Genomic DNA, 27,859 nt, shown 5'->3' on the forward strand with positions numbered 1-27,859 from the left:
TAATCCAGATACCCGATTTCTCACTTATCTCACTTCTACCACATTTTTATCTCACAATGTTGATGTGCTACTATATACCAAAAAATCTCTTTAATTTTTTTTTAAAAAAAATATCAAAATTTATATTTTATAATTAATGCGTCCATCAGTTTAGATTTGACTTGGTGTAATTTGGGTTAAGATAACTTAAGATTCACTCGTTCTAGTGATAACTTCTGATGTTAAGTTTTAGTTGATCACTAAAATCGATAAACGTGGTGAAACAATCCATATAAAAGTTTGAACCGGTTGACCTTTGCCACAAATTTAGGCAACACTGTCGGTCCCTTTAATGTGTACAAGTTTAGACTTTAGAGCACATGTAAACTATATACTAAACTCTTTTAGCATACATGTAACATGTTTCTTCAATATTTGGTCCCACAATTAGTTGTCGTATCATTTTCAATTTCTCTTGCACCCGAATATGTGATTTAATAAACCTTTTTTTTTTTATAAAGTATTTTTTGTTTGAGTTGTTTATTAATATATATGACACTAATATTAATAAAAAAAAAAAAAGTAATCCTAATTAATAACTAAAACGTGTATCTTCCTCGTATCCTAGAGATCTGTTTATGCGAGTTTCTGCAGCGTGTTTAGTGCTTCCCTTCGATCACGTTGTCCAACGAATTATCTCCAAACATTTACCGCTTTTTTTTTTTTTGGTTTAAATAAAATGAAAAAAGAATTTTGTTGAAAAAGAACAAAAACAAGGGAACATGCACCGCTGAATGCTAGTTGGCATAGTTGCCATAAGGGTATAAGACCATCACCATCGGGCCCACTCCACCATCAGGTTTCGTGTTCAACGGCCATTGCCTGCCCCATGTCACCATCACGCGTCTATCGTCGTCGTCCTATAAATCTAAACGACCATTCCAAATGTATATGCGAAAGAGGCCCCCATCATCTATCATCCAAACCCACACGGCACACATAGAATAAATTCTACTACAAATAACCGGTAAGTTCCATATAAAATCTTTTTATTACTATAACAATTGAAATAAAATAAAAATAAAAATAAAAACAAAAATAAAGAAAGAAAGAAAGAAACCTCATCGATCGCCTCACGGCTCAACAGAGCCGAACATGGCAGAAGTTGCCTCTCCATCTATTTCTCTCTCTTTAAAACTCACACTACGAAAAAGGGATATTTGAAACCCTAGCTTTTGCCTTTTCTTTTTATTCTTTGTTTTTTTTTGGTTGTTGTTGTTGGTGTTGTTTCAGTTGCTTGTGGTGGAAGCGTCGAATCCGAGTGTGATCTAAGTCCGTGAAATGCGTGTTTGGAGAAGTAGAGTGGGAGAGAGTTTGATCGTCGACGGGTCTTATTGATGAAGCCGATTCGTCGGTGCCTGAGGATTCTCATCCTCGCTCTGCTCTCTGTCACTGTATTCGCTCCCATCGTTTTCTTCTCCCACAGGATCAAACATGTCTCTCCAATCGGTATGCTATATCGTCTTTCACACACACGCGATATATTCAAATACACGAGTTTTTGTACGTGTGTATGGATGAATTCGTGTATGTATGTACGTGATTGATTGACTGGACATTTGTGATTTTTTTTTTCTTACTTTTTGTTTGCAGGACAGAAAGAATTTGTTCAGGACTTAACAAATATTGTACGTATATTGCATCTCATAATCCTTTTTTTTTTTTTTTTATAATAAAAAACTTTAATGTTCATTATGCTCTGTTTGGCTTCTGAGAAAACGAGGAAAAGGACAGAAAATGAAAGCTGGATTTCTGATTTGTGTTGTGTTTGGTTTGGCTTTAATTTCTTCCGAGTCTAATTGGATGAACATTATGAAATATATGAGGTTCATAATTTTGTTTTATTTAATTATTTATATATTTATTTACTTTCTGCTTCTAGACTTTCTTAACAATTGAGTAGAGTGTGGATGTTGTGATTTATTATGGAGATTGAAGATAGATTTCGTTTTGTTTGGTGCAGAAATATAGGGCAGATGCTGCTTTAAAACTTAACGCCATCAAGCAGGTAGTTTAAAGTTGCAGTTTATTCGTTAACGATCTATTTTTTTTATAAAAAAGAAAGAAAGAAGAATTGGTCTATTATTACTTATGTATATGGATCTGGGTTTGGCTTTTGATTTAGGAATCAGGTGAAGATTTGAAAGAGCCGAAACAAGTTGTTTATGAAGATAGGTATTTGGGTTCTATAGCTAGGTATAGTTCTAATAAGAATCGGGATATTCATGAATCCGAAAATGCCGGAGACATGACTGAGATTTTGGAGAGAAATGGTTGGTATCACTAGGCCTATGTATCCTGTTTTTTTTTTTTTTTTTTTGCTTTTGCTTTTCTCTGTGTTGACAGTGGATCTGATTCTAATTTGCATGTATATCAAGTTTCAGAAACTAATCATGAAAGAACAGAATCTCAGCAGTTTCAGCAGAGAGAAATATCATCTACGGATGAGGAAGAGGTATGTATTTGTACAAGTATTTGTGCTTATTAGAGGAGATAGTAATTGTGATCATAGTAAAGGGAGTTGTATGTACACCTATATTCTTCTATGTGGAAGGCCCCTCATGATAAGCTTTTAACTAAGGAATAACCCTTGCTGTTATTTCCAAAGATAATATTGTAGAAATTTCATCCTAGAGAATCATGATGCTTGAGATAGAGGTATTACTTATCAACTTTGTGCACTATATAATAAGGTGTAGAGTATCTGTGTATACAAACTAAACAATATGATTGGCATGGATATCCATTGTTACTTGGGTCAATCATCCTGATACTAAAAAGAAGTTTTATCTTTTAACTAAGGTCAAACTTCGCTCAGAAAATAAGGTCAAGTTTTTGTTCTGCTCTTATATGTCACCAAGTTTATATAATGTCTGGGATTCTAGATAAGGCATTAGTATTATGGGCTGGTTACTTTCAAGAAAAAAGAAGACAATTTAGATTTGGCTGACTGAAGTTGGTTACAAAACCCTTATGGATATCCATTGATATTAGTTTTTCCTAGAATTAAAAGAATGCAAAGTATCAGATAGAAGAACATCTAACAAGATTTAAATTTCCAAAGTTAAGGAATATGCTTTGTAAATTCTGAGTGTAATGTGAACGTCGTGTGGGTTGATTCTCTTCTGGGCTAGGTATTCAAATTTTGAAGGATGAAGATGTGCTAAGAGGATCAGTCATCCTTGGACCTAATATGCTTATGCTTATAATTTAGATTTATGTAGCTTTGGTAATATTCAAGCATGTGCATCTGTTCATTATTATTGAGTTGAACAAAACACTGGCAGTACCCTTTGCCTCTGTTTCTAATATATGTATGGTTGCAGGAACATTCTAACCAAACAACAGTTGAAAAACATGATCATAATGCACACTCTCAGCATCAGAGAATAACCGATGAGAAGATTACAGAGATGAAAGACGGAACAAGAGTTTGGCATGATCAGAATCTACACTCTAACTCACGGAAAGTGACAAATGAGATGGTAACAGAGATGAAAGATCAGGTGATTAGAGCCAAAGCGTACCTGAGTTTCACACCACCAGGCAGCAACTCCCACTTTGTGAAAGAGTTGAAACAGCGGATTAGAGAGGTGGAACGAGCGGTTGGTCAAGCCACCAAGGATTCAAAACTGTCAAGGAGGTATAAAAATCCACTGATGTTATTCCCTTGCTTATATTTATTAAACATGTTTGATATTGAATATGAATATGGAAGGGGAATTTGAAATGCCGATAAGTAAATAAGAATGTAACGACTGATTGTCTATCAGTAGACTTTATGAAAAAGAAAACCATGAGGAGTTATGATTTAGGAATGAAGGGTTTAAATAAGTCTATTTTCGATCTAAAAAGCAGTGAAATTTGCAGTTCTTTGCAGAAAATGAGATACATGGAGGCTACGCTGTTGAAAGCTGACCGCATTTACCCTGACTGTTCTGAAATGGTCACTAAACTCCGTGCTATGACTCATAATACCGAAGAACTAGTTCAGGCGCAGAAGAATCAAGCAACAAATCTTGTTCGCCTTGCTGCAAGGACGACCCCAAAAGGCCTTCACTGCCTTTCTATGCGGCTGACTGCTGACTACTTTGCCCTGCAGCCTGAGGAGAGGCTGCTCCCTAATCAACAAAAGTTGCAAGACACAGAGCTATATCATTATGCTGTCTTCTCTGACAATGTTCTGGCTTGTGCAGTTGTTGTGAACTCCACTATCTCCGCTGCTATGGTAAACTGCCTCAGGCTCTCGTGATAAGTTGTCATGAATACATGCACATGAAACTATTTAAAGTGGCTTCCCTGACATGAATCAGTGTCTAATTGCTGCAAGAAACCCTGATATTCATTTTTGCCAAACAATTTGCAGGACTCGGAGAAAATTGTTTTTCATGTGGTCACTGATTCTCTCAATCTTCCAGCAATCTCAATGTGGTTCTTATTGAATCCTCCTGGCAAAGCCACCATCCAGATCCAGTGCATAGACAATTTTGAATGGTTGTCCACCAAGTATAGCACGACATTGAAGAAGCGAAGTTCCGGTGACCCAAGATATACTTCTGAACTGAACCACCTTCGTTTCTATCTTCCAGATGTCTTCCCCGCACTTGATAAGATTGTGCTTTTTGACCATGATGTGGTGGTGCAAAGGGACCTAAATGAACTATGGAGTATTAATATGAAGGGGAAAGTAAATGGAGCAGTTGAGACTTGTCATGAAAGTGAAGCTCTATCCCGTCGGATGGATTTGCTCATCAACTTTTCAGACCCACTTGTTGCAAAGAGGTTTGATGTCAATGCATGCACTTGGGCATTTGGGATGAATTTGTTTGATCTGCGAGAGTGGAGACGACAAAATTTAAGTGCTGCCTACCATAAATACTTGCAATTGGTAAATCTTTTATGTTTGTCCTCGCATTTGTGTGTGCGCTTATATGTTTGTGGATTTAAGTTCTCTTTGTTGTCCATTCGGAACACATCTACCAATGCTGTCTTGTTGAAAGATGTTTATTTTTGTTGCCTACGTATTTATTTATGGAAGTTTCTATTGAGATTTTTCCTCTGGCCTTTGTGCTTAAATTCTTAATATTAATTCTCCCCCACCCCCACCGCCAGTTGGGTGGGTTGTGTACCGTTTTCTATTTCAAGGTTTTGTGCTATATAAATTACTTATATACGGTTGACCCCCTTATGGCCTATTACTTTTTGATACGGACTTTCATTTGCATGATTAAAGCTGTCACGTAGGTTTCCTCTTTGAATGATATCTTTAAACATCTTTTTTCTTTTACCTCTTCCTTCCTTTCCTTTCCTAGCATATAAAAATAGATTATTATTTGAGGAATATAACGCCACAACTCTAACTTTCTTGTTTACTTGTACAAGTTATTCGGGAAGTTTAGGTATGAACCAAAAAAGCTCAGCCTTCTTTAAGGAAAGTATACGGAAAGTTTCTTTTAGGACTTAGGTTAACGAGGAGGACTGAAAAATGTCTGTAAAACTTGATTTGTATATTGGAAGTCTTGTAAATTGAAATATGCAACTTGTAAATAGATTTGATTAATTAATGTTTCTGACAACTACCATGATTATTAGTAATAAGAGGGTTAACAGTATATAGCATTACCTCCATTAATGTATATGTGAAGCTTATTCTAACACATGTCTTGATGGGTGGTAATTTGCAGGGTAATGAGAGGCCATTGTGGAAGGCTGGGAGTCTGCCCCTAGGTTGGATTGCCTTCTATGACAAGACAATGGCTTTGGACAGGCGATGGCATGTCCTAGGGCTGGGTTATGACTCGGCTGTCAGACGAGGTGACATCGAGCAGGCAGCAGTGATACACTATGACGGAGTTATGAAGCCATGGTTGGACATTGCGATTGGAAGGTATAAGGGTTATTGGAGCCAGTATGTCAAGTATGACCACCCATATCTGCAACAGTGCAATATCCATGAGTAGGCAAAATACTGCATACGAGAGTGTTATACCTGGATAAGTGCCACTAATTGATTCTTGTTCTAGGATCTGCAAGCCTTCACACAATTTTTTCTGTTTATTAGCGATTCTTCATGTAAAGTTCAACTCATTTTTTTGGCCCAAATTTTCCGGCAGCAATCTTCTAGGAGTTGAGTCCATTAGTAGCAATATTTGAAGTAAAATAAAGAGTCCCTGGGGGATGTAGTAATGGTAGTTTACTTCTTGCATGTACATAATTCAATTCAGACTCTAGATCTACTTGATTTCAAACACCTTACAATCCTAATACACAGATTTACTTTGGTACCCATTTTTTCACATTATATATCCTCTTTCCAAACGTGTTCATGCTCTATAACCATTGTCTTATGTTTGTGTGAATGTGTGTTTCTTCATTAGGTGAAGCCTTTTCATGATCGTAGACATAGTTCCAGGTTTTGGGGGCAAAAATGGAAAATAATGACTAAGAAGATAGGACCCTGCAAGCATCTTAAGCAAATAAATGTACAGGGAAGTGGATATTAGGCAATTTGGATGGCAAAATAAAAGAGAGCTCTTATGGAGTTCACATATTCAAGTAGGGGCAGGTTGCCCAAGAACTACTTGGACAACTAGGTCCTATAGTGACTTACATTTACTATTCGAATCAATAGCAATTTCGATAGAAAAATTGCTAAGAATTTCTATTCAATATATTCACATCCAATTCATCAAATTTTTTCTTTAAATGGTCATAGTCTTAACCTAATTTCTGCAACTAAATCTAATCCTCTGAATTTGAAACCAAGAAGAAGACAGAAACAATGAATTGGGAATGGAAAGTAAAGTGAGTATGTTCAAAGTCATTCATCTATACATTAAGAAATCCTTTGAAACTGGTTCCAGTTGAAAGACTTCCTAAAATAATTACAAACCATAAAAGAATTATTGTCCTATATATCCTAACCATAAAAGAATGAAATTTAAATTGAAAAAGAATTACCAAGTCTTAAAGGATCTCCATAAGGACTTGGCAAGGCAGACTTGTTGAGTTTCTCTGGATTGGCAAAAACAATTCAACAATGAAACTCAAATGCTTCAAGGTATGCAATTTCTATTGTTGCCCCCATACCCAGTGGGCCAGCGAGACTAAGATAGACACAGAGAGAAAGAGAGAAAAAGAGGAGTCAGTTGACGAGTCAACGTTTGAAAGTTTAGAAGTAAAGCTGTCTACGCTAAGAATGTATATTTTAGGAAGACTTTGAACATACTCACTTTGCTTCCCATTCCCGATTCATTGTTTCTGTCTTCTTCTTGGTTTTAAATTTAGAGGATTAGATTTAGTTGCAAAGATTAGGTTAAGACAACTCACGAAGAAGACAATTGAAACGAGTGTTTCATTCAAGCCTGATTTCATTAAAGGCTTTCTTTATAGATCAACTCTTTGTTTTCGAATGGGCAGACCAGAGAGAAGCCTCCAGAACCCGACCAATTGGTAATATTTTTTAAATTTTGCTTTTTTTTAAATGGTCATATTTAAAAAATTCGTGCAAAGGAGGAGAAAAAGAAGTGAGAGAAGAGAACAAAAGACAACAACCGAATATATATATATATATATATATATATATATATATATATATGCTGGTGAAATTTTTTGCTAAAATAATTAGTCGGACGTGGGTGATTTGGCCCATTTGGGATCCAACGTAAATACTAAGAAAAAAAAAACACACGCACACACAACATGTCTTAATTTTATTTTTTTTTTTGAATAAACAACATGTCTTAATTTTGGGCTAGTTATTAATTCCTTAATTTGTCATTCTCAATCAAGCCTAAGTTGTCATTCTCAAACAAGTATTGGGGTTTTGAGAGCAATATGTGGTTGTGAAAGGATTATGTGACACGTGGAGAAAATTGGTTGGGTTTACGAGGATAGGGGATATCTAATGAGGGGCTAGGCATCTATCCAAAGTTTGTGTGGTGCAATTGTATAATTTTGTAAATTCTTACCAAATGCATATGAAATAAACTCAAGCCGTCACATAAGCATTTGTTGTGCCCAAAATTATTTCATTTTCCACTCCACCTTTCTGCCAAATACTGAAGAGAGATGGCAACCATTTCTGCTTTCCCTTCAACCTCCTCAGTCACCCGCGCAGGTCTCTTACACAGGCCATTGGTTGGGGTTTCATCCTCCCCTGTTCTTGGTAAGACTTTCTCACTTCTACTGTACTTCATGCTATTTCAATGGGTGATTTTCATCGTCATGTTATTTGAGTTGTATAATAGTTGTTGTTTAACGGTCTACTAAATAGTATTTTTCATCATCTTTTGTGTGTGTATTTTGTAAGGAATGAAGCATGAGGTATGGCTTGGGTCTAGTTCTAGTTCCATCAACACGTATCTTAATTTCAACGGAAACGGATCCCAAGCGGAATCCGAAATGATTTACCTTTTTCTTTTCATGACTTGCAAAATATGGTATGGTTTCAGGGTTGCCAGCAATGGCAAAGGTGGGAAAAGTGAGATGCTCCATGGAGGGGAAGCCTTCTGTGCAGGAAAGTGAGAAAAAGATGGGCATGGGTGCATCACTGATTGCGGCGGCCTGCGCGGCAACCGTGTCAAGCCCGGCCATGGCTCTGGTGGACGACAGACTGAGCACTGAAGGGACAGGTCTTCCCTTTGGTTTGAGCAACAACCTTCTTGGGTGGATCCTGTTTGGTGTGTTTGGATTGATCTGGGCACTCTATTTTATTTACACATCTTCTCTTGAAGAGGATGAGGAGTCAGGATTGTCCCTCTAAGCCACATGTGGAAGGGATTGTAGAAAAAGCCAAGAGTTTGGCGCTTCCTCTGTTGTAGTAAACCTACCTTCTATGTTTCCAATGTGTGTACCTACTTGTTTCTTAAGTATTCATTTCCTCTTATTTAACTTCAATAATACTCCATGCTTAATGCTTTATCTTAATGACATCAAAATGAACTAGAGAAATGCTATACACTGCACTTTTATTCTACTTTATTGATGTGGCACGATCAATCGGTCTTTGTTTCTTTTTTTAAAAAAAAAAAAAAATTCAAGAACTAATTGATAGTGCCACATTAGTAAAGTAGGATAAAAATGTGGTGTATAGCATTATTCAATAAATCAACCATGGGAGAAATTGAAATCTACTTGCCTTTTCAAAGCATATGATTCAAATTGAGCCGGTGAAGGAGATATATAGATGTCTAATGGAGAAGTGCTGATAGGGATGTTATAACTTCTATCATAGGTTTTTTTACAAACGGATGCGGTCTATGATGAATGTAATAAGCAAAAAGAAAAATAATGAACTGTTAATTTAAGCAATTAGTTATTGACTTGTCAACTATATACTCTTAATTATTTTACCAAATGTAAACTGTCACATCAATTTGTAAAAAGCTTTGTAGTAAAAGCTGTAATATCCTAAAAATAATGATGTATAATACACCACTATTACACTCTCCTAACGTAGCAATGTCAATGTAGCGAGATAGTGGTAGAATAATAGTGTCGCCTAGTGACTAATAACAAATGAAGGACTGATTTTCATCCAAGATGGGTTTCCAAATTTGCAGGATATTCAATAAGATCTTGATCACTGATTGTGTTATGAACTCACATGTGTCCTGAATATCTTTGTCGCGTTTCCCCATTAAATTGATGGACTTGAAAATGAGCTCCTCAGGGAGTTTTTCAAGTGATGAGGTGGAAGCAGTATCAAGTATGCAATGGATCTCTTGACAGATGTGTACTTGCAATTCTTGAAACAGATATCACAGAGTCCTGGGTTTCAGACATTTATGAATACATGTTGAGAAAAATTGAAGATTTAATCACTGACTTGTTGAGAAAGATGATCAAGCAGATGAAGGAAAAGGAGATTTTAGTGCAGAAGGATAGCTCCTTCACTCAAGGAGGGAATTATCTATTGGCAGCAATACAGTAGAAAGGCTATTGAGAGTGACAGTGAAAATGAAATGAAAGGGTAGTTTGGTTAAGTCTAAGCTATTGGCAGCAATAGAGTGTTTCTTTTCTTCTACCCACAATTTTGCCTCATCTTATGTTTTTTCATCCTTTTTTCCCCATTAGACCACTAGAGATATATAAAATGGCATAATTATCTGATCCCACGTGCACATTTCCCGTTAAAGTATTTTCCTTTGTTTCTTTAATTGCTCATGCGCAGTTGTACATATTACTATACTTTTCTTACTGATAGTGGATAAATATTGAATCCCAGTTGACATTAATCATCATCATCTTCTTCTTCTTCTTTTCTTTCTCTCTCTCTCTCTCTCTCTCTCTCTCACACACACACACACACATTATTTCATCCACACAGTAGCTCTCCCCAGAAAAGAGCTCATTAGAGAAGGCAAAATCATGATGTATCATTCAAGGAAATCATGAAACCTTGCATTTAGCTCAAATTACCCTCAAATAATAATAATAAAAAGCTTAACTACCCTCAAACCAGCCAAACCACAATCATTTCTTTCTTGCCCATTCTCTCCATATTTTCAAAAGAAATAAATCATAGCTAAGTAGGTACCAATAATAGAGCCTAAAAGGTTCCAAGAGTAGCAAACTGTTTATCAATTGACAATGTCTTAGAACTATGCAAACAGAAGTATCATAATCTGCCTCACAGTTCCAGTCACTATCAATTAGTAACACGGGCAATGCAATGTAATTCTCTAGCCTTGGGTATTCTATATTAGGGATGGGGATCAAATGCAATGAAACTACTCCTCACATATTAAGTGAGAGGGCACCTGAGTCCCTTTTTATTCGAACAGGTGTTTGGACAGTTTGAACAAATAGAACTCGAACGACCTCTCATATGAAGCTCGTTGCACGGGATATAAATCCCCTGTGTTAGTATTAGATCTCTTCTAAAAATATCAAACTTATTACATAATTGTCCATGCCTTATGATTGGTTGCTTTAAAATATAGTCCAAAGCCCCAAACACCACTCCATGGACTTTTAGACTATAATATAAAACCCCTTAAACGAACCTCTGCAATCATGAAATATTAAGACACAAGCAACCTAAGTTGTTGTTATTATGTTAATCTTAACCATGACTCCTCCTCTTATATCTAAGAGATCCCCAGCTACAGAGTCTCATGCTCTAAATCATTTCCATCAGACACTCTTCCACACAGCATGCCAAGAACTGCACAAGCCCTCCTTCAATCGGCCGATCTAATGAACACAGCACATATTTTCAGGGAATCTATCAGACTGGTATTTCTTCATTCAACCCATTTCCATTCAATTTCCATCTTCCTTTTTTCACCTCTCCCCATCTCTCTCTTCATCTCCCACTTCCTCATTCATCGTTTTCCCCAAATACCAGCCTCTACAATTAAATTCCCAGATCACTTACTTGGACACCCCCTGCCCAAACTTCTCTCCAAAAGCATTGTTCACATCATCATATGTTTTCCTTCATCCATCACCTTCTCTCTCCTTGGAAGAGCTGCCATTGTTCAAGCAGTCTCAGACAGTTACAAGGGAATAAACCTTGATGGAAGAAGGCTATTTATGAGAAGTGGGTCTGCTTGGATCAAGCTTCTCCACACTAGTTTTTGTGAGTTCATTATTCTACTCAGCCTTTTTGTACTTCTGGTCGCCAGTTTGGCAATAGCACCAAAGATACTATTTGCATGTGGTGTATGTTCCAAAATGTTGGGACTTTGGGGTGTCCTAGGATGTCTAGGAGTACCCTTTTGTGTGGCATTTGCACATGTTATGGTTGTGGGGAACCTGGCAAGAGTTTTGTCTGTATTGGAGGGAGGGTGTTCTGGGTTTGATTCATTATCAAAAGCCAGAAATCTCATCATAGAAGGAAGGCGACAAACAGCTTTAGTTATGGCTTTGTTGAGCAACATGGGTCTTAGACTAGTTGAGTGTTTGTTTGAGTTTAGGATGTGCAATGGAATCAGCCTATGGGAAGGGCCTCTGTTGGTTTCCATGTATTCATCTGTGCTTGTTTTTGACACTATCATGAATGCTGTGTTTTATTATGCATGTAAACCTTAAGATTTCAGAATCTTAGTGGCCGGGCAAATGTTGTATCAGCCACAACTGAGCCTTTAATGTGGTTGATTCTATGATGATTTTAAAGGTTTTGGCTGCTGACAATTACAAATATTTATATGTATGATTATGAATTCATCTAGCAGAGTTTGATTCTCTGATGCGCATCCAAAAGAACATTGCAAAAAAACTGAAACTTTCCAAGAACTTTAGTCTGTCAGAAACCCTTCCAGGCTCCAGCATTTCCAGATGGCACCATCCTCTCAGAAATTTCATCTGCAGCTAGTGAACAAGTAAAAATCTACCACTTCATCCTATTTTAAAACGCCATCATATTTATGAAAATTGCTTCTACCTAAATTCTAAAGCAATCTAGACTTCAAAATGTTACATCTTTGGCAACTCAGAGATCCACCAATCAGATTCATACCTGTATACATACTAATCAAAATGCAACCACCAAATAGTGAGAATGATACAAATCTCGGGTAAAGCTCACCCTTAAAAACCGGCTTACAAGGAAAATATGTCTAAGAGCTTATATACACATGGATGGTTAAGTTTAGACGTAACCCATGTGAGACAAAGTTCTACTTATTTCTACTAGGGCTCTTGCTTTAGGAGTAAGAGTCTAAAAGCTTATTTAAAGAATCCTACTTTAGGAGCAAGACTTCCATCCCTTATCTAAAGAATCCTACTTTAGGAGTAGAGTCCTGCTTTAGGGGTAATACTCTTCCTTTAACACTTTATCTTCAATTCTCAGCCGCCCCTTCTTCCATCAACTTCTTCTTCATCCACGTCTTCCCTTAATTAACAGAGAAGCAGCAGAGTATGAAAATCTGAAAACTAAAAGTTCAAATGAAACAGCAGAGCATTTCCAAAAATACTATTACAAGTATAATGTGCTCCCATAAAAGTAGTGACAATACTACAATTCTAATACTATTGATAATATTGATCAATGAATTAATTATGGGCTAGTTGGGTTGCAGGAGAGTTTCTATCATATCCTCTTATGGCTCGCCCCTACTCAGTTGATTTCTTTAGGAATAGAAATAGTGATTGGAAGCATCAAGAGGTCTCCATTAAAGTTCTTGAAGAAATGGTCTCTATTAGGGTACTTATATGATGATTTTATCTATTGGTAAAATTTACTCCTTTTTTCTCCTAATAAAAAATTGATATTTTAAAGTTGTGTTGATCTACCAGAAGGTGTGCATGTATATGAATACATGGTTATTAAAAATAAATTATAACATTTAAAACAACAATCATGTGTTTAAATTTTAATCATTCAGTTCTTATTTTGACGTACTTGGTAAAATTGAATGACTATAAAGACTATTTTTACATGACTTGCAACTATTAAATAGAACTGTAATACTACAAGTATCGGGTGAATGATGCAAATATTCATCATTCTTATATATTGGATTTCGGCATTTTGGGGTTTTGCGTTTAGCATTAGTGAGATATTGGAGTAAATTAATGCTTTATGATGATATTTATAGGTATATTCATAGTCTGACGGGGTGGTGTAGAAGGGCATTTTTGGCAACGCCGAATAAGAGAGCTCCGGTGCTCCCCTCTTTCTCTCTCACCGGCGGCAACAGAGAAATTTTTTCTCTGTTGTGCTACCTCTCCCTCTCTTACGGATAGTTCTTTAAAACTCATGTTGCAGCTTCTAATATCCCTTATATATCTCCTCCTAATGCTGATTTTCTTGTTGTTTCTGCACCACTTACCAATCAAAATGCAATCTTGCTGTTGGATTGGATTCAGAACTTGTAGTTGCATTCCAGGGAAGTTCTTAACATGCATAAGGTAGCTGGCTGAAAATTATAGTGGATGATTGCTCTAGTTACATGCCACCATCTCAGTTGTTCATGCTTATTTCTTCATTGGGATGAAAAAACATTTTGCAAAATGGACAAATTTCATGCTTAACAAAAAAATTTCTTCATCCGGACAAATTCATTGACAGTATTAATAACAAAAAATGGCTAAGGGCATCTTGTGGTGACAAATCTTCAATTGGATCCGTTTTGTTTGATTGTGAATGGAGAACTGTCAAAAAAAAGGTGTTTATGCATATTTTTGTTATAGTATTCTATGTTGATGTGTCGTCCTCTTATTGGAGGGTACAAAGACTATGATTTATATCAAGACTTTATAAAAGTTATTATCTTCTTAAAATGCCAAAAAAACAAAAACTTCAAGCAACTATTCACTACAATCATAATTTTTAGTTTTTCTTTATGTTTTCACAATGTAATGCTCTCTTGCATAGGCAGGCCAAAGATTAATATTATCCAATTAGTAGAATTTGTTGGTTCCATCTGTAATTAGTTGGACCAGCTGCAGGTAGTTCCGTAGTTAGTTGTACGGATTCGGCATTTTTATAAGCACATGCAAAAACTCCAGAACCAATTTGTACTTTTTTACACTAATTAAAATTTTTGAGATTAATTAAAAAAAAAAAAAAAAAAAAAAAAAAAAGAGAGAGAGAGATTGGGCCAGAACCAATTTGTATGGATCCGGCATTTTTATAAGCCCCTTATATATTGGGATTGTTGTTTGCTAAATGACAAATCTGAAGAGCTTTATGTTCAATGCAAAAAATCTTTTAGAATTTAGAAACGTTTTGACTTACAAGTCAATAGTATTTAGCTATAGGTTATATTTTTTTAACATCGCTATCAATGATTCAATGTTGCCTCATAGGGTGTATCTATCCTTTTAAAAAAATATTATTTCCAAGCAAATAAATAAAATAAAACACATTACAATATAAACACAATACAAATTTTTCCATTTTGGAAAGAGAAAACGCTACAAGTATTTTATTTTATTTTTTTAAAAAAAGTATGTCATTTGAATTATATATATATATATATATATATATAAAAAAGTTGCGATAAATTTCATTTTTAAGCTTTTTAAATCTTTAAAAGTGCAAACGTATTTTTCCTTCCATTGAATTTGTTGGTTAGTGTAATCGGATTTTGGGCCTCCGATTCCATATCTCCTATTCGGCCCACGATTTAAGATATATTTGTATCCGGAGCAAACTCTGTCCCCAAATCCTGTGGTTTCAAAACTCGTCAAAGACTCTGCAACTCTCTCTGGACACACTCCGCATTCGCAACATCCCCTCTCCTTCTCCTCTGCCTCCTTCTTCGATACTCTCACAGGTTCTCTCTAGTTTGTCTACTTTTTATAATTTAATTTTCCATCTTCGTTTTTGATTGATACCTCAGATGTTTTTCTTTTTAATTTTTGATTGTCAAAAGCCTAATTCGATGCTGGTCCATATCTATTATGGAATGGCCAAACTGTATTGGTCATCAAGTTCTGATATTTTGATAGAATTTCAACATTCCATGATCATAGTTCTGCATATTGAGGAAAATTTTTTGAGTTCCAGCGGAAGCATGCCCTCCTCCTCCTCTCACCGTTTTTTCGCTTTCTCTCTACATCGGAACCAACCCTTCCCGATTGCGCCACCCACGGGTCCTCACCTTCACCTTCTCCCACAAATTTCTCAAATTTAATTTCCCTTTTTCCTCCCTGATTTCCCAGCTCCTGTAACTCTATCGCCAATTATTTTTCCCTTATTTCCAAAAGTGCTCATAGTTACTCTTTTGTGGTTGGGGTTTTCCCATGCCCTCCTCTGTGTGTCTCTTTCCAAGCACATGCAAAATAAACTTTAATGGGTAGTGTTCAAAGTTAGAACATAGGGCTCAGACAACCTTTGCTCAGTAAATATATTTTTAAGCTTGACTTCTTTTCCTCTGGGGAATGTTCCATAAATTGTTTTTTTTTTTTAAAAAAAAAAATATATTAAATGTGTAATAGGTGTTAAAAGACTTTTTCTTCCCAAGGCTAATTGAAAAGGCATCATTAATTACCATTGAATTTTTTACCCTTTGTGTTGCATTAAAAATGGTTGAAGATACGTGATACTTCTTTGGGTTCTCCATAGGAAAATATTTTTATATTATATGAAAAGAGGATGAACCTGGAGCTTAGATCTCTGTGTAGCAAAGATGGAGTTGTAGTTGGAAATCAAAATTATGAATATTAAGGTTCAAGAGACGCCAGAAAGACTCGAGTTTGAAACCCATGTTATTAGATGGCAGAAGGCTGTGTATAGGGCTCTTAAAAGGCTGTCTGCTCTAACCCTACAATCCTAGCCTTGTTCACAATTGCATTGGATCTTAGCCTTTTACGTTCACTGAAAGCGACATGATAATCACATTACCTTTCAGTCTTTATTTCTGATATCTCTGGATGAGGGTAATTGGGGTTTTGCTTTGCTATTTTTCTAGGAGGTTTGGGATGGAGTTGGATCTATGTAATTTTAAGCCTTACATGTGCTATTGTAACCTTTTCTAATCTCTTGTGAATCTTCTGTTTACCTTTTGTGCACTAGTGTTACATTACTTTTTAGTTTTAATTTATTTATTTTTTCATAATAAATCAATCTTAGTAGAAAGTACAAAGGGGCGCAACCCAAATACAGAAAGTATACAAGTGAAACACCCGCTTTAGGGGAGGAGAAAGAAAATTCTTAGTTTTTCTTGAATAAGTTTGTTGTTAATCATAATGAAATCGATTTGCTTAAACTTCTTTTAATGGTTCATGTTATCCATTTTGTTGTTGCAGCTCATATATTTCCAGCATGTCTTGGTGTACGATTGAGTCTGATCCTGGTATGCTTTTGAATTGTGCATTCCTTTTTCCTTCATTTTAGAGATTAGTATGAAATTTGTTTTTTGTAAGATTCTTTTTCAATTGAAATTAGTTAGTATATGGAATCAAAATTAGTTAGCTTAATTGTTCCAATCTAAAAATCTATGATAAATAGCTCCAACCCATTCTTTCTTTATTTTATTTTCATTTATAGACCACATAATGTCATGCTACATATTTTCTTCAGAATAATTTGATGATTTTTTTTTTCCTTTAATACTCAAGCCATGTCTCTTTTGGCTTTATATTTTTCAAAGATTTTCTTGTTGCTTGGATGGATGTCCAAATATTCTATGTCATATACTTACCGCAAATTGAGTTTGCAGATGGATAAGTAAACCTGGTGCTCTCTTTTCCTTCATTTTAAGAGAGTAGAAGAAATTTTGCTTTGTAGGATTCTGTTCAAGTGAAAAAAATTAGGTTACAGAATATAAGCTTAGTCTTGCTGGTTAAAAAGTCTATGATAAATAACACCGATCTATTCTTGCTTTATTTTCTTCATTTATAGGCTGCATAGCGTCATGCTGCATATTCCCTTAGGAATTGTTTGATGATTTCTTTTTCCTTTAATACTACTGAAGCCATGTCTACTTTGGTCTCTTTATTTGATGAGTTTTGCTTGTTGCTTTGATGGGAATCCAAACATTTGGTGTTGTATTGTTTCTACCAAATTGATTTTGTGCATGGTTAAGAAACCTTAAGACATTCATTTTGGATGGGATATCTTTCATAAATAATTTCAAATCCATTATTGTTTTATTTTTGTCATTTATAAACTGCATAATGTCATGGCACATGTTCCCAAACCTTAAGACATGCATTATTTTGAATGAGATATCTATTGAAAATGGTTTCAATCCATTGTTTTGTTCGCTTCATCGCATATTGTCATGTGACATACTCCCTTTAGAATAATTTGATGATTTCCTTTTCTGTTAATGTTCAAGCCATGTCTACTCTGGGCTGTAGATTTGATGGGTCTCTAGGATTTTCTTTAATGCTCAAGCTATCTTTTATTTTCTTGTTTCTTTTTTTCTTTATGGACCTTTTATAGTTTTTACATGAACAGGAGTTATTTTTGATGTCGCATGTTAACCCCATTAGGATTTGATTGAAAATTATCTTAGAAGAAGGTTTGATTTATTACAACATGCAAGTCCAGGGGGTGAATGGTTCAAATTAAAAACATAGTTACCAATTGACTCTCAACTTAAAGGTTAAGGGTGATATTTGTAAAACCCTCCTTTTTTTGGAATGGGAACCTTGTTTTGAAGATCCTTTTCATGTATTCCAGGTGTTTTTACGGAACTTATACAGCAGATGCAAGTAAAAGGCGTGCAGGTAAATGTTTTCGATTTATATGTCATTTTCGGTTATTGCTCAATTGTGTAGTGGTATTAAAAGTGGCTAGTCTCCTGACAAGCTCATCTCATTGAGTGTCCAAATTGATCTGTCAACCTACTACCTGTTTTTGAGTAGTATTTCATTGTAGGTGCTTGAACAACGAAAATATGGAGAGGCTGTATGTGCTAGAAGAAGTTTATATAACCTAGCAGTATGCAGTGAAATTTGTTTTAATAAAAAGAAAAATGTTGGCCTTGGGGGTGCGATATTTGATGGAGTTCAAAAAAAATTTCTAGGCAATGGATGATTCAAGATTTTGTGGGGAGTTTTGTGTCTGAAAGTAGGGACTAGATTATGAAAACTTGTTTTTTGTATGTGGTGTCCACCATTCCAAACCCAATGGTCAAAATAAATCTGAGCTGTGCCATCTTATTCTTAGGCACCTTTTCAGTGAGGCCCTTTCTATTAGGAATTGAACTTTTTTCCTGATGGGGTATCATCCGTTAACGTGTGAATGGATCACCTTTTGCTTCATTGCCCTTTCACTTATGCTTCCACGGAAGTCTTTTTATCCTGTGGCACCATTGGTTTCAGTTATCCAGGACTTTGTGTTTAACTGTGTGTTTTCACATTCATGATAGGTTTCTGAGCTCTTTATATGCCTGAGTTTTCTTCTTTTAGATGCACAGCTTCTAGATCTTGTCTATGCAATTGTTTTTTTCTTTATCTATCAACTAGCTATTGGTACACACAATAAAGTTGTACACATGGTTAGATGAGTAAGGACCAGAGGTGAAAGAGAGAAAGATACAGAAATAATATAAAAATTACTGTTTTGTCATTTTTTATTATTTAGCTTTGTAAATAACTAATAAAAAAATTGATTGTGATTTAGGTATTTATCATGTATTTGATCAACGAGTTGGAAGCATGACATTAACTCAGTTTGAATGCCAATTGCATATTTCAATGAGGCTAATTATTTCATTTTAGAATACATGTTTATTAACTGTTGATGCACTATTTTTTACAATTTCAACCCGGATTTTTTCCTCCTGTTAGCCGTATCGTTGTACTCAATTACCACGCCTTGATCTGTTTTCTCAGGTGGAGGAGTTGTATTCGTTGGACCTTGATTCTCTTAACAATCTTAGGTTCTACCGTTTTGTTGCCCTTTTATTTTTTATCACTTTGCAGACACACATATTAGCTGTAATATATATGCTAAAGTCATTGCTCTTTCTTTTTGGTGTTTTTTTTTCCTTCAAATTACAGGCCTGTATATGGATTGATTTTCCTTTTCAAATGGCGTCCAGGAGAAAAGGACGACCGTGTTGTAATCAAAGATCCAAACCCCAACTTGTTTTTTGCAAGCCAGGTCAGTTTCCATGGGATTCAGTTTTGTCCACAGCAAATTACAAGTTTTCTGTTTCTCTTATAGTCATTTCTTTTGATCACTCATAGGTTATCAATAATGCTTGTGCAACGCAAGCAATCTTGTCTATCCTCATGAACTGTCCAGATATTGACGTTGGCCCGGAGTTGTCAAAGTTGAAAGAATTCACTAGGAACTTTCCACCTGAACTCAAAGGTTTGGCTATCAATAATAGTGAAGCCATACGCACAGCTCATAATAGTTTCGCGAGGCCTGAGCCTTTTGTCCAAGAGGAGCAAAAGGCTGCAGGCAAGGACGATGACGTGTACCATTTTATTAGCTATTTACCTGTTGATGGAATATTGTATGAGCTTGACGGATTAAAGGAAGGACCCATCAGCCTTGGTCAGTACTCTGGTGGCCAAGGTGATATGGATTGGCTGTCGATGGTGCAACCAGTGATCCAGGAACGCATTGAAAGGTACTGCCAGAGCGAGATAAGATTCAATCTCATGGCAGTCATCAAGAACAGGAAAGAGATTTATACTGCAGAACTCAAGGAGCTCCAGAAGAGGAGGGAGCGTATCTTGCAGCAACTGGCTGCCTTACAGCCGGAGAGACCAGTGGGCAATGGTAATGTTGAAGTCCTGAACAAATCTCTTTCAGAAGTGAATGCTGGAATAGAAGCTGCTACTGAGAAGATTTTAGTGGAGGAGGAAAAGTTCAAGAAATGGAGAACAGAAAATATCCGTAGGAAACACAATTACATACCTTTTTTGTTCAACTTCCTCAAGATTCTTGCTGAAAAGAAGCAGTTAAAGCCCCTTATTGAGAAGGCCAAGCAGAAAACAAGTAGCTCTAGGTGAAGCGTATTTCTTGTTAATTGTAACGCTAATTTTATGGATCTATTCTGAGTTTAAAACATCACTAGGGTTTTGTGGTCAACACTTGTTTTTCATCTTTTAATTTTCCCCCTGCTTTTCTTAAGACGTATGAATTTATTTTTGAGGTAAACCTACTCCCCAAATTTACTTATTTTCTTTAGGTATAAATTGCATTGTGGACTTTATAGGTTGATCAGTGCTCGTGGAAATGGCAAACAAATTTATGCCTGCCAATCAGTTGTGTTTATTTTATTAAAGGTATTTTTGTCGATAATTTTTGATAGTTTAGAGGGAATATTATCGTAATCTTTTTCCTATTAAATAACTACAATTGAAAAGGTTTGATTTTTAAAAGAGTCTAAACTTGAAAAATAAGACTCTGCTTTCGGGTATTATGCGAATAGAATTTCAATATCAACCAAGATATTCCTCCCTGACCATAAGTTTTGGATTTTGATATTGACTGCTCAATTATTTCAAACCACCCAAAAACTGACCCAAGAAACTCATTATTTCACTTTCAACCTTTACCAATTAACATATGAGCTTCAAAACTCATATGTTTTGAAAACGGAGGTTACTAGTTCGAATTCCCTCTCCCCTTTCCCTTGTGTGGACAGTGGACATGTTAAAAAAAAAAAAAAAATATGAGCTTCAAAACTGAAACAAATATGAATAGTCAGCAATCCCCAAATGCCCAGTCAATATAAAGATAAAAGATATAAGCATTTGGATTTTACTCATAATATTACTATTGTTTGCAATCGCCGCCGTTGAAAACTGTTGGTGCACAATACGTCATCGAACGGCCTGAAATCATCTCTACCCATAAAGCCAAAAGGTATATTTATTGTTTCTCTTCAATCAACAAAAAGATAGAACAAAGAAGGAAGAGCCCAATGGCCACCTCTCTCAGTGCCACCACCCCAAGGCTCACCTTTGCTTCCCCAACCTTCCAAACCCTTTACTCAAGGCTCTCTATCCCACTCTCACTCCCTCTTCCTCTCTCTTCTTCGCACTTTCTCTCTGATCCCAAAATCCTGTCTTCTCTCTCTCGCCACCACCGCGGTCTACTCTCTCACTGCCACCGCCACCGCCACTGCCGCGGTTTCACCACTCGCGCGGAGTCAGAGAACGGTTCGGAGCCGGCTCGCCACTACGACTTCGACCTCTTTACCATCGGCGCTGGCAGCGGCGGCGTTCGCGCCTCCCGCTTCGCCGCCAATTTCGGGGCCTCCGTCGCCGTCTGTGAGCTCCCCTTCTCCACCATTTCCTCCGACACCACCGGTGGTTTCGGCGGCACGTAAGTTTTTAGTGTATATGCGTGTGTGTGTATGTGCGCGCGTACACAGCCTTTTGGTTTTATGTCTTAATGAAGGAAGCAATATTGGGATTTGGGAATTTAGTTGAAAGGTTCGAAATTTTTTGGAAAATTGGGGTTTTTGTTATTTGTGGTTTCTTTGTTAGTGTTTATTCTTGGGTATGTGAGATTTGGATGTAAGTTCATTTCGTATATGGGGTTTTTTAGGGGCTTAGTGTTTTGCTTCTGATAGCAAATTGAGTAGAGACTTACCATTGGAAATTATTGGAGGAATATGATAATGCTTCTCTGATTGTTTTAATGCTTTAACTTGGAGTTTCGATATCATTTGAGCATCAGTCGTCTATGGAGGTTAATAGAATATGAATCACTACGAGTTCCTATGTCTTTGTTCCTGGTTGGAGCCTATCTCATCAGGATCTTTTAACAGTTTGAGTTGTTTGACTTGACTGTGAGTGGTTTGTCTCGAGTCTTTTCCCGTGTAAGGAAGTTTGGTGAGCTGGTGTTGTTTGTCCAGTCTGACCTTTGCTTTTTTGATACGTTTTACAGTGGTATGGGCGCTTTGGTTGGAGTTTAGCATTCTCTTTATTTGCTTTGTCTTGGACGGATTGAGGTTCCCTGTAATTATCCTGCAATTCACTCAATTCAAGTCGTTCATTCATTTTGAATGAACGGATTGGATTGAGTCACATAAGCATTAAAAATGAGTCGCTGGCTTGGGGGCGGTCACTCTTTAGGGGGTGGTTGATGACCCCTCATCCTTGGAGGAGGTGGCGGACCACCCTAACCACTCCTTGGGAGTGGTTGGCCACCCTCTTAGGTGTGAGGGGGCCCACCCCAACCACGCCCTTGCGGTGGCCGACCACCCTTTGATTTTTTTTTATTTTTTTTTTCCTTTGATTCCAAATCATTCATTTTAAATGAACAACTTGGATTGGAAGAATTGCAGGCACCTGCAATTTGTGAGAATTGCAAGGGACCTCAATCTGTCTTGAACTTGGCTATGGTCAATCTTTGAGGTGCTCTCATGTTGGAATGGAAGGTTTGGCAATAAGAGCTGCCATCCAGTTTGAAAAGCAGTTCCTGTGGAAAGAGGTTTAACCGGACCTTTGAGTGGGTGGAGTGATCTATTCTAGGCCTCATAGTATATTTCCTTCGCACTCTACGTCCTTGTTGGCAAAGCTCCTCTTCACTTTTGGATTTAGTGTTGCCTAAGATTAAGTTTCCTTTTGTCTTTCTTTTGACTGGGGTAGTTCTTTCTTTATAATTTTGTATTTGGGCTGTGGTTCGTCTTCATTATTCTTTTAAGATCTACTTATATAAATAAATGAGCATGAAGTAGTAATTTTCCATAAAATGTTATAATGCAGGTGTGTACTTCGCGGATGTGTACCAAAGAAACTACTAGTGTACGCATCAAACTATTCTCATGAATTTGAAGAGAGTCATGGTTTTGGATGGAAATATGATGCAGAACCCAAGCATGACTGGAGCACCTTGATGGCTAATAAGAATGCTGAGTTGCAGCGTCTTACTGGTATCTACAAGAACATTCTGAAAAATGCTGGTGTTATGTTAGTTGAAGGTCGTGGAAAGGTGGGATGATGCCTTGAGTCCATATTTATATATGACATTTTTTTCTTCTTCTTTTGTTATTCTTCTTTTTCTTATTAGTACATGTAATATGCATCTGTACGTTGATTTTTCGCAAGCTTATGCAGTCAGAATAAATTTCCACAGATTGTGGACCCGCACACAGTTGATGTAGATGGGAAGCTATATTCAGCAAGACACATACTAGTTTCAGTAGGTGGTCGTCCCTTCATTCCTGAAATTCCAGGAAGTGAATATGCAATAGATTCAGATGCTGCCCTTGATTTGCCCTCAAAGCCTGAGAAAATAGCAATTGTTGGTGGTGGGTACATTGCCGTGGAGTTTGCTGGCATCTTTAATGGCTTGACATCTGATGTCCACGTATTTATAAGGCAGAAAAAAGTTTTAAGGGGTTTTGATGAAGAGGTGAGAAACTGTGAACTCGTAGTTTTGAACATGTAATTTCTTTGTAGTCAAGGCAAGAGTTTTCACATTCAATTTCTGTCTTCTATTCCTGCAGATCAGAGATTTTGTTGCAGAACAAATGTCTCTAAGAGGAATCGAGATCCACACAGAGGAATCACCCCAAGCTATCATTAAATCTGCTGATGGTTCATTGTCTTTGAAGACCAGCAAAGGAACAGTTGAAGGTTTTTCACATGTTATGTTTGCGACAGGACGTAGGCCTAATACAAAGGTTTTTTAATTTGTTTTCTGTACTCTGCTCCTTAGTGTTACAGCTTTCTTCAGGTTCTTTAGGTTACCATTGTAATATTGTCACATCAAGGCATAGGTGTGATTCCATGCTTCTCATAACTGTTTTAAAGTGTTGTTCTTGATGTGGTTCTAGAAAAGTGGTAATTTAGGAAACCTGAAGATGTGCCAGTTTGTAAAACTCATGCTTTACCTTTTAAAGTAACTGTAAATTTCACATGGAATGAGAAAAGAAATCAAGTATCAAGAATGTAATTTGATTGCAGAACTTAGGATTGGAGACAGTAGGGGTGAAAATGACCAAGAATGGAGCAATAGAGGTAGTCTTTTCTGGTACTTTTTTCTTCTTCACCCCCCCCCCCCCCCCCCCGCGCCAACTGTTTTCTTTTTGTTTGATCTCCTATGTATGTTTAGTTTGATTTTTCTTCAGATATAATCTTCCTTTATGTGTTTCCTCAGGTCGATGAATACTCCCGTACATCTGTTCCTTCCATTTGGGCAGTTGGAGATGTTACAGATAGATTGAATCTGACTCCAGTTGCTTTGATGGAAGGAGGGGCATTGGCAAAAACTCTGTTTCAGAATGAGCCAACAAAACCTGATTACAGGTATCTTCCTTCATTTGATAATCGGTTGATAAGTTACATGTATTCTACAATCTCTTAAATGCTCCAATGGATAACTTTCTTTAGATTGCAAGTCAGTCTCTTAGATCTTTGGTTTTTCCGATCACCAGTTGCCTCAATCTTCATTTTAGTAAAGTATAAAATACCAAAATCCCCAGTATGTGAGTAATATTAACCTCCAGCTTGTCTGGTTTACTGGGCTACCTTCGATCTGGAATTCCCAGCAAATCCTTGACTCCTCAAGATTGTCCCATTCATAATGGAAAGTGAGATCACTTTTTGATGGAGCTGGATCAAGAAGGCGAGAAGCTTGCCAGTCAATGACAAAGACTGAAATTTCTGGGCTTGCCGCTGAGGTTATTTGTATAGCTCGATTATAGGGAGATATGGAGTAGAATGTTCCTCTCCAGGGTCAGATGTTCAATGCCTCCCTCCGGGAGTTTCGGACAGGTTCTTTAATCGTTCCAGTCAGAATTTTTAGCCTGAAATTTTCTACTTGATTCAGAGCTGGAAAGGAGGAAGACTGCACACCGCTCCTTTACTGACTGACTAGAAGACAGCCATAAAGCCATTATGGAGAAGACTCTAACGTTGCATGCTACAAAGTGCACCTCACCCTTTATGAATCAGTACCTAAGTTGGTTTTAAATGATAATTAGCAAATATCAGTGACATGGATCCTACTTCCTGAACTTCATTGATTGTGAACTTCAGTTACTTAGTTGTGTGTGGTTAAATTTATCTGACCATTTTAATAAAAAATGCTGTGTAGAAAGTTTATTTATATTCTTGTTCCTTTCTGATAATAAAATTTGGACATACAACTATGTAAGTCTGACCTGGTATCTTGCTTTTTTTTTTCTTTTTTTTTTTTTTTTTTGAGTAGAGCTGTCCCTTCTGCTGTGTTTTCTCAGCCACCAATTGGACAAGTTGGTCTTACTGAAGAACAGGTGACATTTCTTTGCAATATCAGCAACTTTTGAGACTGCCCTCCCGTGCTTGACTGACATTCAAGGATATTTGCAGGCTATACAAGAATATGGTGACGTTGATATCTTCACAGCAAATTTTAAGCCCTTAAAGGCTACTATCTCAGGGCTTCCAGACAGGGTCTTGATGAAACTTCTTGTCTGCGCAAAAACAAACAAGGTTCTGGGGTTGCACATGTGTGGACAAGATGCACCAGAAATTGTCCAGGTTTCTGCCTTTGCCCTGATAGTTCCCCCAACCCCCCGAGTTATTTTTTTTATTTTCATTTGTTTTTATAAGTTTGGTCGTTCATGAGGCTTCACAATTCATTTAATTCACAGGGATTTGCAGTTGCTGTGAAAGCTGGCTTGACCAAGGCAGACTTCGATGCCACAGTGGGTGTTCACCCTACAGCAGCTGAGGAATTTGTCACAATGAGGACTCCTACTAGGAAGATTCGAAAGACATCTGAGGTTTGTCAAAGACAAGACAGAGATCCTCTTGTTTGATTTTTATTTTATGATGGATCCAGTCATGTAATGTTTGACACCCCCAAACCCCCCCCCCCCCCCCCCCCCCCCCCTCAAGAGGTTCATAAATCAGTTTCCTAAGCAGATTTTTCATTTAAATCTAATTAATTGTTATATATTCGTGAGCATAGTTTTCATTGGTCTCAAAGCAGTGAAGTTATTGAAGACCAAATTTTGTTCAGTGCTTTAAATATATTGCATGGAATGTGGACTGCTAGTCTCGTACTATTCTTCAATGTTCATGAGTTGTGTTGGTTTGTTAATACTGTCGCTTAAATTTGTTACAGGAAAAGATAGACTCAGGCGTCAAAGCTCCAGCAGGTGTTTAGCAATGGTCTCTATGGCAATCTGACTGCACAGTGTAGCTGCTTTTTTAAAGGTGTGAAGAGGCAGATATATTGTTCTTCTGACTTGGATCAAAAAAAGTTTGTTCGAGTTTTCATATTTATTTTCTTTAAGAAGAAATATAGGAATTTTTTTAACAAGAAGACACGAGATTTCTATAAAACTAGGGCTAGATATTGCTGTATTTCGCAATATATCAACAGTGGCATAAACGTAACTTATCAATACGAAGTTGTAGAAAAGAAACGATGTAGTCACAAACTTTTACTCGTGTTATTGGTTTTACTTTATAATGAGAGTTGTTCATTGTTCATTAGTTTTTTCTTGTAATGACGAGGAACCCTTCAAGTCAAGGCTCCTTTTGGGACCCATTCTTGTCGGGCAAACTCCGGATACACGACTCCATCTGCAAAAACCGTGTATCAAGTAATTGTGGAGACTTGAACAACCAACGCCGGCGGTCCCATTCGAACTGACCTTCGAGGGCTATTGGTTTTATTTGCTTAACTAAGTGCTTTCCATACAGTGGGGTCAAATAATCATTATGTATGCTGTTGTAACTTTTTAATTTGTCACTACATTATACTCCTGTGCAAGGTTTCTGATTATTTTAGCAACATGGGTGGGTAGGGGTTGTCATCTGGGAGATTGCAGGTAAAATGCTATTTGTGGAATAGTTTGGAGAACTTAGAAGCTGACTCATCATAGTGACTGCTTCTCAGGGAAGCATCAACAGTTTTTTGAGTTTCATGTCGGGAACATGGAAGAAATTAAGCAAAAGAGAAAGGTCTTAAACAGTAATGGTTCTATTACGCGGTCCTATATATTTCTTGCACTTCTCTGCTTGGTGGTGAGTGGGACCGCAAATATCTGATTGTGGATACCTCCAACAAGTTTCTTTTTCTTTTCTTTCTTTGTACTTTTCTGGTTGTCGCCCACCTCTTTTTATACATTATCAGTAGAAAACTTGTTAGTTGAAGAATAAACTTTTGTAAGTTATGATTTTACATGTTCATCAAAGATGTTTTTGTTGGAAGATTTATGATTCTGCCAATTTTTTCTTCTCTCAAAAAGAAATTAAAAATAAAATATAGGTTTGCAATTTAACTACTAAGGATCAGGAGTTGGGTGTCGAGAAGTGAAATGTAGGGTGAGTAGAGTAATGCAATTCTTTATCTCCATTCATTTTACATTGGTTGACATGACTTATTTTAAGTTGTTTACCCTTTTTTTTTTTAAGTGACTAACATAGAAAGTCATTTAAAACACGTCACATCAACCGGTATAACAAATAAATGTGAAGTAGTTTACACACTTCATTAATCCTC

General features: G+C 36.8%; 5 protein-coding genes across 9 annotated transcripts; all 5 read left to right on the top strand.

The window, feature by feature from the left end:
* Positions 1-1,071: 1,071 nt before the first annotated feature.
* Positions 1,072-6,335, top strand: LOC132166023 (putative galacturonosyltransferase 6). 4 transcript variants are annotated; one of them, XM_059576763.2, is made up of 9 exons: positions 1,072-1,488; positions 1,633-1,667; positions 2,003-2,047; positions 2,165-2,312; positions 2,424-2,494; positions 3,366-3,682; positions 3,910-4,267; positions 4,406-4,927; positions 5,724-6,335. In XM_059576763.2, the coding sequence occupies exons 1-9, from the start codon at positions 1,377-1,379 to the stop codon at positions 5,997-5,999; spliced, it is 1,884 nt and encodes a 627-aa protein (XP_059432746.2). In that variant the 5' UTR covers positions 1,072-1,376; the 3' UTR covers positions 6,000-6,335. The 4 variants fall into 4 exon arrangements, with proteins under 4 accessions (XP_059432746.2, XP_059432745.2, XP_059432747.2 ...); XM_059576762.2 differs by having other exon boundaries at positions 1,073-1,488; positions 2,418-2,494; XM_059576764.2 differs by having other exon boundaries at positions 1,392-1,488; positions 1,638-1,667; positions 2,418-2,494.
* A 1,678-nt stretch (positions 6,336-8,013) lies between these two features.
* Positions 8,014-8,961, top strand: PSBW (photosystem II reaction center W). The gene is made up of 2 exons (XM_059576872.2): positions 8,014-8,206; positions 8,493-8,961. Exons 1-2 carry the CDS (start codon positions 8,110-8,112, stop codon positions 8,801-8,803), a joined length of 408 nt encoding a protein of 135 aa, XP_059432855.1. The 5' UTR covers positions 8,014-8,109; the 3' UTR covers positions 8,804-8,961.
* A 2,224-nt stretch (positions 8,962-11,185) lies between these two features.
* On the top strand, positions 11,186-12,080 carry LOC148583211 (uncharacterized). Its single transcript, XM_088511489.1, has one exon. The coding sequence runs from the start codon at positions 11,200-11,202 to the stop codon at positions 12,076-12,078; it is 879 nt and encodes a 292-aa protein (XP_088367615.1). The 5' UTR covers positions 11,186-11,199; the 3' UTR covers positions 12,079-12,080.
* A 3,074-nt stretch (positions 12,081-15,154) lies between these two features.
* UCH2 (Peptidase C12, ubiquitin carboxyl-terminal hydrolase 1) lies at positions 15,155-20,584 on the top strand. The gene is made up of 6 exons (XM_059576754.2): positions 15,155-15,269; positions 16,744-16,790; positions 18,125-18,171; positions 19,282-19,328; positions 19,450-19,552; positions 19,639-20,584. The coding sequence occupies exons 2-6, from the start codon at positions 16,760-16,762 to the stop codon at positions 20,413-20,415; spliced, it is 1,005 nt and encodes a 334-aa protein (XP_059432737.1). The 5' UTR covers positions 15,155-15,269; positions 16,744-16,759; the 3' UTR covers positions 20,416-20,584.
* Positions 20,585-21,320: 736 nt separating this feature from the next.
* GR (glutathione reductase) lies at positions 21,321-27,525 on the top strand. 2 transcript variants are annotated; one of them, XR_009438508.2, is made up of 11 exons: positions 21,321-21,736; positions 23,125-23,350; positions 23,495-23,773; positions 23,868-24,044; positions 24,328-24,381; positions 24,521-24,669; positions 25,574-25,637; positions 25,714-25,884; positions 25,998-26,129; positions 26,474-26,565; positions 27,162-27,525. XR_009438508.2 is itself a non-coding variant. In XM_059576171.2 (10 exons), exons 1-10 carry the CDS (start codon positions 21,333-21,335, stop codon positions 26,513-26,515), a joined length of 1,698 nt encoding a protein of 565 aa, XP_059432154.1. In that variant the 5' UTR covers positions 21,321-21,332; the 3' UTR covers positions 26,516-26,847. The 2 variants fall into 2 exon arrangements, 1 of the variants encoding a protein (XP_059432154.1); XM_059576171.2 differs by lacking the exon at positions 27,162-27,525 and having other exon boundaries at positions 26,474-26,847.
* The last annotated feature ends 334 nt before the right edge of the window (positions 27,526-27,859 follow it).

The sequence above is a fragment of the Corylus avellana genome, chromosome 11, assembly GCF_965113065.1.
Source record: "Corylus avellana chromosome 11, dhCorAvel1.hap1.2, whole genome shotgun sequence".
Classification (NCBI taxonomy): domain Eukaryota; kingdom Viridiplantae; phylum Streptophyta; class Magnoliopsida; order Fagales; family Betulaceae; genus Corylus; species Corylus avellana.

Excerpts from the sequence above, each read along its gene's own strand:
- GR (XM_059576171.2), top strand. The coding sequence starts at position 21,333 with ATGGCCACCTCTCTCAGTGCCACCACCCCAAGGCTCACCTTTGCTTCC. Across the intron at positions 23,351-23,494 it reads TAGTTGAAGGTCGTGGAAAG|ATTGTGGACCCGCACACAGT; the intron begins GTGGGATGATGC and ends AAATTTCCACAG. Across the intron at positions 24,382-24,520 it reads CCAAGAATGGAGCAATAGAG|GTCGATGAATACTCCCGTAC; the intron begins GTAGTCTTTTCT and ends GTGTTTCCTCAG.
- LOC132166023 (XM_059576762.2), top strand. The coding sequence starts at position 1,377 with ATGAAGCCGATTCGTCGGTGCCTGAGGATTCTCATCCTCGCTCTGCTC. Across the intron at positions 2,313-2,417 it reads TGAGATTTTGGAGAGAAATG|TTTCAGAAACTAATCATGAA; the intron begins GTTGGTATCACT and ends ATGTATATCAAG. Across the intron at positions 4,928-5,723 it reads ACCATAAATACTTGCAATTG|GGTAATGAGAGGCCATTGTG; the intron begins GTAAATCTTTTA and ends GGTAATTTGCAG.
- PSBW (XM_059576872.2), top strand. The coding sequence starts at position 8,110 with ATGGCAACCATTTCTGCTTTCCCTTCAACCTCCTCAGTCACCCGCGCA. Across the intron at positions 8,207-8,492 it reads TTCATCCTCCCCTGTTCTTG|GGTTGCCAGCAATGGCAAAG; the intron begins GTAAGACTTTCT and ends GTATGGTTTCAG.
- LOC148583211 (XM_088511489.1), top strand. The coding sequence starts at position 11,200 with ATGCCAAGAACTGCACAAGCCCTCCTTCAATCGGCCGATCTAATGAAC.
- UCH2 (XM_059576754.2), top strand. The coding sequence starts at position 16,760 with ATGTCTTGGTGTACGATTGAGTCTGATCCTG. Across the intron at positions 19,329-19,449 it reads GATTCTCTTAACAATCTTAG|GCCTGTATATGGATTGATTT; the intron begins GTTCTACCGTTT and ends TTCAAATTACAG. Across the intron at positions 19,553-19,638 it reads ACTTGTTTTTTGCAAGCCAG|GTTATCAATAATGCTTGTGC; the intron begins GTCAGTTTCCAT and ends GATCACTCATAG.